The 11449-nt window shown below is 33.3% G+C and overlaps 1 protein-coding gene across 1 annotated transcript; it reads right to left on the bottom strand.

Annotated features, from left to right (window-relative positions):
• Positions 1–564: 564 nt before the first annotated feature.
• Positions 565–10841, bottom strand: LOC131624063 (GABA transporter 1-like). The gene is made up of 6 exons (XM_058895053.1): positions 10704–10841; positions 3165–3395; positions 2866–2963; positions 1996–2182; positions 1537–1901; positions 565–1004 (listed from the first exon to the last, which is right to left on the bottom strand). Exons 1-6 carry the CDS (start codon positions 10822–10824, stop codon positions 624–626), a joined length of 1383 nt encoding a protein of 460 aa, XP_058751036.1. The 5' UTR covers positions 10825–10841; the 3' UTR covers positions 565–623.
• Positions 10842–11449: the final 608 nt, after the last annotated feature.

Genomic DNA, 11449 nt, shown 5'->3' with positions numbered 1-11449 from the left:
TTGCGTTCCTTTTGGGAATTTTCAAGAGATTGGCTATGGATTATTTCTTTTAACACCACTAAACTTTTTAAATGCATACTCTCCCTCTCTCTCTATCTCTCTCCCATGAGCTCATATGAACAAAAATACATTTTCACCCTTTTACCAACTGAATTGGATTACACTGTCTCATAAAACTAGGATCTTGACTTTTATTCCACTTATTTTATTTATGTTAGACATCTACAACTCAAAATATTCTTGAAATAGTACACAAAGTTAACGTCCTTGGTCACCAAATTTCAACCGCACCAAATTCCATTAAGTAGTCAATTTGTTAAACTTATGAAACAAAGTGCAATTTTGTTTTTTTTTATTATTAGATTCTTCTTCAACAAAACCATAACTTTCCCCAATAACGTTCCAATTCAAAACTGAATTGGAATAACTTAATATATGAAATAAAACAAAATCAAAAAAATTGTCTGATTAGTGAAGAAATTAAATGCATAAACACCAAAATGAAAACAAATTTATCATTAACAATAATGTAAAATAGACAATATTTTAGAAAATCATGTGAGATATATATGAAAATTATAATATATAAAATAGGCAAAACTTATTAGGATTGCCTAACATGATCATACATTAGCAAATAGTTGATAATTTTTGGCATCAAGGACTATCTGTCTAACAGCTGCAATTGCTGCTATAGCTCCCAAAATAGAGAAAACAACAGCAATTGTTACATTCAACCAGAAAATAGTACTTCTCTTAGATGGCTTAAATGTCAAATTATAGAAAATTACAGGTAAAACAAAGTCAAGTGGCATAAATCCAAAAGCTCCAATAAGTGAGTTTATGTCCCCAAAAAATGGAAGCATGGCTGCTATAATGGTTGCTATAGTAATGGCTATTGATCTAGAAATCACTCGAGGGATAACATTACGGGTCGAGAACTGAGGACTTTTTGGATCTCCAAATGTTTGCTCTAATACTTCATTTGTAGGTTGCAAGTACACCTGCATTAAAATCCAGTAGTTTAGTTCTTTGAGGTTAATAGATATCATATATTAGTTATGGAACACTGAAATACACAACTGACACCGAGTACGGCACATCAAGAATAATTTTTTTGATGATGTAAAATAACTAAACATATTCATGTGTCATGTTATTGTTTGACACTGTCACCTGTCAAACACCAACATATGACAGACATTGAATATGTTTTTCTATAGAAGAAGTGTCATGTGTCAGACACTGACACATGACAAATATTGAATATGCCTTCAATCAGAAAGGTGTTACATGTCAAATACTATCATATGCCAAACACACTGACACATATGTCAAATACTGAATACAACTTTTATTAGAAGAAGTGCCTGATACTAACATATGTCAAACATTTTGACACATGTCAGACACATACCTTATATCATAAGAATTGTCATGTGTTATATACTAGAATATGTTACACACTAATACATGGAAAAAATTGAATATGTCTTCCTCAGATGAGGTGTTTGTGCTACAAAGACCATTACTTACCGCACTAACTGCCGACAATTGTGCTATAGTAAAAGCATTGCTCATGATAATAAACCATTTGGGCAATAATGGTTTCCCATTATCCACAAAGTTGCTTAAGATAAGACCTTGAGATTCATTTCCAAACGCCCAATAACCAGATATAGTAACAGTAAAGAAAGTGACAATAACTATAGCATAACAAACACTTAATCCCTTGAACATCTTTCCTTTTACTGGTGGAGCTAATGTAGCCTGAATTTCAGGAATAATTCCATTTCCATAGGTAGTGGCAATGATGCTAAGAGCATTGAAGATTCCGAATACTCGATTTTCAGTATCACCTTTTATAGAATAATTCTTTTCTGGTCCTTTTGATGAGTTTCCTATAGTAATATTGGTGAAGTTTAGAGCAAAATAATATATTTGAATCGCCAAGGTAGCATAAAAATGAGAATTGATGAGTAAAAAAATAAATACCAATATATATAGAACCAGCAGCAGCAAAAGCACTATAGAGTAAGCAGAGAACTAAAGAGACAAGATTAATGTGTCTCAATGAGTGAAAAGAGGGGATTTGAGCCAAAATCAACATGAAGCAGCCAAATATGATGACAAACTCGTAAAGCTTCGTAGATCCATTTGGATTTGACAACACATAAATTGCCTACAGTTGATTAATTCCATTGGAAAAGTAAAATATATAAGCATATAACAAAAAGGATAGTGTAATATGAATGTATTTATTATGATTCATATTAATTGCGATTAAAAGAATTGTGGTCTTCTTATTAAGATTATATGTCCATATTTACAAAAATATAAGATTAATAAATATGAAAAAATTTAATTTAAATATCTACATGGTATGATATTTGTCGAACGATTACTTATATTTCGACTAAAGAACCATAAGCAATCAAAATTTTAAAAACACAACCAAATAGTATTAAAAGAAGTCGATACAGATATTCACCATTTTAATGTGTAGAAAAAAATCTACATGTAAAAATTTGTTACGACATTGAAATGCAGTTACAACACCATGAAATTTTCATAATCAGAATATGAAAGTACAAATTTCAAAATATATTCTTTATAATTATAAAATTACAAATTTCAAAATATATTCTTTATAATTATAAAATTATGAACGAAAATTTTATTTTATTGGGAAAATATAATCAAATTGTATTATGCAATGCTTTGATTAATTCACACCGCGAAAACCAAGATATGTAACACTGCGTCTATATGAATTGAAATTACAAAAGTTTTTACTCGACTGTGTGGTTGTTATTTAAACCATTATATGCAATCATGATTATGCATGAAAAAGGTTAAAATTACCTTCATGCATTGACCACCAAGAAGAATACAAGCAACTACAACCCCATAGCATACCGCAAATTGAATTGGCCCCACGAAATATCGACCCCACTTAGGACCTGTCAAAGGTTAATTAGTTTCAAATTTGTTATACATTTTGATTTTATGTTAGCAACAAACATGGCTAGCCATATATACAACATCATATAATTTGATTCATGTTAGAAACAAAGATGACTAGCCCTATATACAACGTCATATAATTTGAGACGAAGGGAATATACAAAATTGATACGAGATGGTGTGTTAGCGTATGATACCTAAAATGTCGCGAGCCATGTCTCGAAATCGAAGCTGACGATTACCCAACTTAGCTTGGTGTTCAAGAACCAAAGATAGTAAATTGTAAGAATAGAAAGTAACCATAGCTGCAATCACTAAGAAAAATATTCCAGCAGTCCATCCAAGAAAGGTGAATGCATAAGGAAGACTTAGAAGTGGTGCTGCCACAATTGATGTTGTTAAGTGGTAACCACAATGTACCCATGAACCTATAACAAAATAGAGAATATAGTTAGAGAAAGATTAAGACGATGTATGTAAATTAAAACAAATAATTAATTTTTTAAAAAATAAGATGTTAATTTTTAAATATTAATAATTTATTTATATTAATACAATTTATTTATATTAATACGTAAATATAAATAAATATTCTTATTAGAAGTTGAAGTCTAGACTATTATTTTTCATTATTTACCTCAACTAACACATATGATATGAATTGTTATATCTACCTTTAAAAATAAATAGATTATTAATTTATAATATTTTAAAAATAAATATTTGAACTAATATATAAAATTATATAAGATAATTTTTTATAAAATTTTAATTAATTTAAAAGAATGAAAATAGAGGATAAAATAATAACTATAAATTTTATGCTATTTGAGTTCATAGTGGAGATAGTTGCACGCCTTTTTTTTTAGAATGTTATACACATGATTGATTATGTATAAAAATGTGTTTAATTTAATTCTAACTTTAAATTATGGTTAATTAAATTATATAAATTAATTTTATTTTACAACGTTAACTGAATTAATTATATTTTTATACATAAATATATAAAAAATGAGGGAACATCAAACATTTTTGCAAATTAGTTAATTGAAAAAAAAAATATTAAAAATAAATTATAAACTTACTATCATGAAACAATTCTTTTATTAATAATATGAACATAAATTGTAAACTTGCCAAACATAATCTAATTATCATGGCATACTTAATAAAAAAAATTGTAGCATAGACTTTCTTAATATCTATCTATAAAAAAAAAAACTCATCATCCATGAAAATGACTATCTAATATATGTGTGAGTTCTCATTTTCAATTTTCTCCTCATATTTTTCTAATATTCAAAGTTCAAAAATGTTGGTTAAGGTCTTTTGAATATGACATGACTAAAACAAGCATAGTACCTATGAATCACACAAAATATAATATTATTCAACAAACCACCATGTATATTTGTATCATTGTTAACCTGAAATTTTGCTTGCAACAAACCACCATTTGCACCAATTATTCAACAAAGGTAGGCGCGACAAAAAAGACAAAAAGGTATCACTATTTCATTTTTTTTAAGCCACAAGGAATAATACCAATCAAAAATTAAATGATTCAACTAAATTCTTAGGTTCATGACTAATGAATTTTATAATTAGGACAACATAAAAAGTTATATCATGATAAAATTTTTTAATTTAAATTTTAGTATTCGACCTTAAAATCAATTAATTTAACTATTAATTCGCGGTGAATCTATTCATTTTAATTCTTACGGCATAGTTTTTCAAGAATTTACATTTACACATTTTTTAAATATATACTTTTAAATTATAATACGTCCACTTCATCAAAAGTAATATCATTTGAAATATTCTGAAATATAAGTATCTTATATTGCAAGTGCAAGGTTCAAACACTTAATATCAACTTTATTTATTTTTAAGAAAATAAAATTTCAATCATTATAATATAGAATAAAAAAGGTAAAAGCAAAATTTAAATTTTCGGTTAAGAGGGGTTACTAAATACCAATGTTTTAAAAATCGAATCGGAGAAAGAACCGTTAAAACATGAGGGTCATGGTTCAATCGGTTCAACCGTGATTGGATCATATATTAAATCTAAACTAAATAATTTTATTCTATTACATTTACATTGTCTTGTGTCATTCAATTTTATTCTTTATTTTTCATATATGCAATTTTAAATGTTTGCTATAATTAATTTTTTAGATTTAAACAAAGAAATAAAATGAAGTAAAACATAAAAAAATTATCTTTGATTTTTTGAACCGTCTGGTTTACCAAAACAAATTCAACTATAAATTTTTTAAACATTGCTAAATACACCTTCAACAAATTCAACTATAATTTTTCTTAATTAAATAAATAATCAAAGAAGTTTTTAACTCTTGTAAAATATAGTTCTCTTTAATTTAGTTCTTAATTTTTTTTCATATATTTTTAATTTTTAATTTTCAAAATATTTTATCTTTGTTATATCCAATATTGAATATAAAATATTTTATGTAAAATTTTAAATTCAATAAGGTGATTGAATTTCATCCTCCAAACAAATATATAACATAAGATTACATTCTCCTAAGTTAAAAAAAATATAACCTTATGTTAAACATAATATTTGTTATTGAAACCATGTAATATGTGAGATATTGGATCGAACTCTAGTATTGTCGAAGGGTAGCTTCTTGGTTCGACAGTTCGACAGAGTTAAGCATGAAGTCGAAGGATTGTTCACATGCTGGTGTCGAAGTGTGCATGCTGTAGTCGAAGATGGGTCTAGCATGCAGATGTCGAAGATGCTAGGGTTGTTAGCATGTTAAATTAGGTTTTAGTGTTTAAACCCTAATTTGTTAAGTTAGCTTGTTTATTAAGTTGGCTTGTGTAATGGGCCTTGCTGAAAAAGCCCATTAGTTAGTATGTTAGGTTTTATTATAAATAGCATACTAGTCTCTCATCATTGCTAAGCTGCAAATCCTAATTTAGGGTGAGAGAGGTTATTTGTTATTCTTGTAAACTTGTAATCTTGTTTTAAGAGAAAGTAAAAGAATAGCAGTTATAACCAATTCTTGTGTTCTTATTCTCTTCCCTAATTCCCTATTATACTTTGTTATTGGTATCGTTTTTCACAACAAAATTGGTGCGGTGAGCGTGGAGAAGATGCCTTCAACAAAGTATGAGATTGAAAAGTTCACCGGAGTGAATGATTTCGGTCTGTGGCGCTTGAAGATGAAAGCCATACTGGTTCAGCAGGGTTGTTTGGAAGCGTTGAAGGGAGAGGCAGCCATGAATGCCGAATTGACGGCAGCGGAGAAGACAACTATGATCGAGAAAGCACACAGCGCAATTCTGTTGAGCCTTGGTGATAAGGTTCTCCGGCAGGTATCAAAGGAGACGACGGCATCAGGGTTATGGGTGAAACTTGAAAGTTTGTATATGACCAAATCGCTGGTAAATCGACTCTACCTGAAGCAAGCTTTGTATTCATTCAAGATGATTGAAGACAAAGTATTGGCTGAGCAGTTGGATATGTTCAACAAGCTGATTCTTGATCTTGAAAATATTGATGTGAAGATCGATGATGAAGATCAAGCGCTGTTACTATTGTGTTCTTTGCCTCGATCACATGCTCACTTCAAAGAAACTCTCTTGTATGGAAGGGAGTCCCTGACGTTTGAAGAAGTTCAATCAGCCTTGTACTCTAAGGACTTGAATGAACGAAAGGAGCATAAACCTTCGACTGTTGGCGAAGGTTTGGCCGTTAAAGGAAAACTCTTACGAAAGGATGGTAAGTTCGACAAGAAGAAAGGCAAAAGCCAGTCGAAGACTTACAGTGGCGAAGCATCTGGCATTCGATGCTACCATTGTAAGAAGGAGGGTCACACAAGAAAGGTGTGCCCTGAACGCTTGAAATATCATGGAGGTAAGGATAATGGCAACGCTGCCATTGTTCAAGATGATTTCGAATCATCTGATGTTCTTGTGGTTTCAAGCAGTGACTCTAAGAAGGAGTGGATTATGGATTCAGGTTGCACTTGGCACATGACTCCAAACAAAGACTTGTTCGAGGAATTATGTGATCAAGATGGTGGATCAGTATTGCTGGGAAACAACAAGGCTTGCAAGATTGCAGGTGTTGGATCTGTGAGATTCAAGCTCCATGATGAGTCAATAAGGTTGTTGACTGAAGTCAGGTATGTTCCTGATTTGAAGAGAAATCTGCTTTCTCTTGGTGAATTCGACAAGAAAGGATATGTTTTCCAAGGAGAGAAAAGTATCCTAAGAGTCATGAAGGGTTCGAAGGAAGTCTTGAGAGGCGTGAAGAAACAAGGCTTGTATACCCTTGAGGCTGAAGTTGTAAGTGGTTCGACAAATGTTGCATCCACGAAACCTTTGTCGAAAACAGAAATCTGGCACATGAGATTGGGCCATGTCAGTGAAAGGGGTCTGGTTGAATTAGGGAAACAAAATCTGCTTGGTGGAGACAAAGTCGAAAAGCTGAAGTTTTGTGAACCCTGTGTACTTGGAAAATCTTGCAGAGTGAAGTTCAACAAAGGCAAACAAAGAACACATGGATCCCTTGATTACATCCATGCTGATCTTTGGGGGCCTGCAAGGTGTCCATCACATTCAGGAGCAAGGTATTTTCTATCCATAGTAGATGATTATTCCAGAAAATTATGGGTATTCATCCAAAAGACTAAGGATGAAACTTTTGAGAATTTCAAAAGTTGGAAGACTCTGGTTGAAAATCAGACTGGCAGAAAGGTCAAGAGGTTGAGAACCGACAATGGCCTTGAATTTTGCAATGAGGCATTCGACAGTTTTTGTGCTGCCTCTGGTATTGCAAGGCATAGAACTACTGCAGGTACTCCACAGCAAAATGGTTTGGCTGAAAGGTTTAATCGAACTATTTTGGAGAGAGTCAGATGCATGTTGACTAGTGCGGGGTTAACAAAGGTGTTCTGGGCTGAGGCTGTTTCGACAGCAGCATATCTGATAAACAGATGTCCTTCGACAGCGTTAGATATGAAGACACCTGAAGAAGTTTGGTCAGGACATCCACCAGATCTCGACAAACTGAGAGTATTTGGCTGCGTAGCCTATGCTCACATTAGGCAAGACAAGGTCGAACCTAGAGCTCTGAAATGCATGTTCATGGGATACCCTGAAGGAGTCAAAGCTTACAGGCTATGGTGCCTAGAGCCAGGTCACAGGAGGTGTATCACCAGTCGAGATGTAGTTTTCAATGAAGCTGAAATGACTTTTAAGAAAACTGATGATGTTGGTCGAAGTACAGAAACATCTGACGAAGAGCTGGAACAGGTAGAGATTCCTGTTGAGGTGGAGCATGTTGATGCTGAATTGCATATCCCAGATGAAGTCGAAGAAGAAGCTGAAGATGTTGAAGTTGAGGAAACTGACGATGACTACCTATTGTCGAGAGATAGGTCGAGAAGAGTCATCAAGCCACCTCAGAGACTTGGATATGCAGATCTTATAGCTTATGCCTTAATCTCTGCAAGTGAGGTTCTAGACGAAGAACCTAGAGACTATAAGGAAGTTATGAGGAGTCGAAATAAGACTGAATGGCTGAAGGCCATGGATGATGAGATGAAATCTCTTCATGATAATCATACTTGGGAACTGATCAAGAAACCTGTTGGGGCAAGGTTAGTCAGCTGTAAATGGATTTTCAAAGTTAAGGAAGGAATTGAAGGAGTGACGTCGAAAAGATACAAGGCAAGGTTAGTTGCAAGGGGTTTCACTCAGAAAGAAGGTGTCGACTTCAATGATGTGTTTTCTCCTGTTGTGAAGCATAGGTCCATTCGAATGTTGCTTGCCATGGTGGCACAGTTCGATCTTGAACTAGAACAGATGGATGTGAAGACTGCGTTCTTGTATGGTGATCTAGATGAAACGATCCTGATGAGGCAACCTGAAGGGTATGTCGAAAAGGGGAAGGAAGATTATGTGTGCAAGTTAAAGAGATCTTTGTATGGGCTGAAACAATCTCCTCGACAGTGGAATAGGAGATTCGACAAGTTCATGGCACGCATAAGTTTCATTAGAAGTCAGTTCGACCACTGTGTTTACTTCAGATTTCGACCTGGTAATTCATTTGTTATTTTGTTGCTTTATGTTGATGATATTCTCATAGCAAGCAACAGTGTCGAAGATGTGATGAGGGTGAAGGTTGAACTCAATAAGGAGTTCGATATGAAGGATCTGGGAGCTGCTTCCAGGATTCTTGGAATTGACATTCGAAGAGATAGAAAGAAGTCGAATTTATGCTTATCTCAAAAGGCATATCTACGGAAGATTCTTGAAAAGTTTGGTATGTCGAATTCGAAGCCAGTTGTGACTCCAACAAACCCTCAATTCAAGCTGAGTATTGATCAGTGTCCCAGTACTGATGTCGAAAGAGCCTATATGAATAGCATCCCATATGCTAATATAGTTGGTTCTTTGATGTATGCTATGGTCTGTACTAGACCCGACATAGCTTACGCAGTCAGTCTTGTAAGCAGGTACATGGCGAATCCTGGAAAGGCTCACTGGCAAGCATTGAAGTGGATTTTAAGGTACATAAATGGGTCTCTGAATAGAGTCCTAATTTATGGTGGAGCCTTGGGTGAAGATAGTAAAGCAGTAATAGAAGGATATGTCGACTCTGATTATGCAGGTTGTATGGATTCCAGAAAATCTATTTCTGGATATGTTTTCACTATGTTTGGCACTGCAATTAGTTGGAAAGCAACACTTCAGAAGGTTGTTGCTCTATCAACCACTGAAGCGGAGTATATTGCCTTAACTGAAGCTGTGAAAGAAGCATTGTGGCTTGAAGGTTTTGCGAAGGAGCTGAAACTTCAAGGTCGAGGTATCACTGTTAAATGTGATAGTCAAAGTGCAATACACCTGTCAAAGAATTCAGCCTATCATGAGCGAACTAAGCACATTGATGTGAGGCTGCATTTCGTCAGAGGAGTAATCGAGCGTGAAGAAGTCCAAGTGCTGAAGGTTTCGACTGAAGACAATGCTGCTGATATGATCACCAAGACATTGCCGAGTTGCAAGTTTTTCCACTGTATGCAGTTGATAAAGCTGCATGAAGAAAGCTAGTCTGTTCCTTGACGTTGTAGAGTTAGGTCCAAGGTGGAGATTTGTGAGATATTGGATCGAACTCTAGTATTGTCGAAGGGTAGCTTCTTGGTTCGACAGTTCGACAGAGTTAAGCATGAAGTCGAAGGATTGTTCACATGCTGGTGTCGAAGTGTGCATGCTGTAGTCGAAGATGGGTCTAGCATGCAGATGTCGAAGATGCTAGGGTTGTTAGCATGTTAAATTAGGTTTTAGTGTTTAAACCCTAATTTGTTAAGTTAGCTTGTTTATTAAGTTGGCTTGTGTAATGGGCCTTGCTGAAAAAGCCCATTAGTTAGTATGTTAGGTTTTATTATAAATAGCATACTAGTCTCTCATCATTGCTAAGCTGCAAATCCTAATTTAGGGTGAGAGAGGTTATTTGTTATTCTTGTAAACTTGTAATCTTGTTTTAAGAGAAAGTAAAAGAATAGCAGTTATAACCAATTCTTGTGTTCTTATTCTCTTCCCTAATTCCCTATTATACTTTGTTATTGGTATCGTTTTTCACAACAACTACATATTCTAAAGCAATAAGGGAAAAAACACAGGGATATAATGTTCCATAAAAGAGTAAATAGAGAATTTGAAAAGGGTAAATAAATAAGGAGCAATAATACCTTTTGATTTGAGGACAAAGAGAGCACCTGCATCAACATCTTTTTGTTGAATTTGTATAGATATATTTTGCTTCTCTGATTTTTCATGTTCTGCTAGTGAACTTGGAAGACGAGTACTCATGTCTTCTCTAGCTAACAAATTAGTGTTAACAATAGAGTTATATCAAAAGGAATAGTTAAAAACTATAATAATATAATAATAAATTTGTGTGTAAATATAGTGGACCACTTTGATTAAATATAATATAGCAAGTAAAGTCATTTGACCAATGAGCAAGGTGATGTTATTTTCATGGACCCCTCACTCTAGGAAAATTATCATCTTGCACGGTTGAATACAAATATACAAACAAAGTTTTCAAATGAATATGAATAGTAAGTCACAAAAAAATCGTCCAAAAAGAACTAACAAATCATTTTTTCATCATAATTTTCTTCAAATGAGGTCATCATATTTGAAATGTGTGAGAAATTAAATTTAAGACGATATTTAATTAATTTAGTTGAAATATTATCTATTAAGAATGTCATTTTGAATTTGGAAGTGTCTAAGCAACTACAAACCTCCATTGATGGAGAAAGGAAGAAGAAGATAGTGTGCAATTAAGTAGAATGCATTGATTGAAGAGAAGCGTTAGTTACAAGTAGTTATATATGCAAAACGGTTACAAACTACCTAACTAACTAAAGCTTATGATATGCTACAAAATGGTGCATGCAGCTTATCATACTCATGCAATCTACGT

The sequence above is a fragment of the Vicia villosa genome, unplaced genomic scaffold, assembly GCF_029867415.1.
Source record: "Vicia villosa cultivar HV-30 ecotype Madison, WI unplaced genomic scaffold, Vvil1.0 ctg.000101F_1_1_2_unsc, whole genome shotgun sequence".
Classification (NCBI taxonomy): Eukaryota; Viridiplantae; Streptophyta; class Magnoliopsida; order Fabales; family Fabaceae; genus Vicia; species Vicia villosa.
Note: the sequence above shows the minus strand (reverse complement) of the source record. Positions and strands in the feature narration are given on the sequence as shown.

Coding starts and splice junctions, on each gene's coding strand:
- LOC131624063 (XM_058895053.1), bottom strand. CDS start 10,824: ATGAGTACTCGTCTTCCAAGTTCACTAGCAGAACATGAAAAATCAGAG. Junction 3,396..10,703: donor CTTTGTCCTCAAATCAAAAG/GTATTATTGCTC, acceptor ATTTTGTTATAG/GTTCATGGGTACATTGTGGT. Junction 1,902..1,995: donor TGCTGGTTCTATATATATTG/GTATTTATTTTT, acceptor ATATTACTATAG/GAAACTCATCAAAAGGACCA.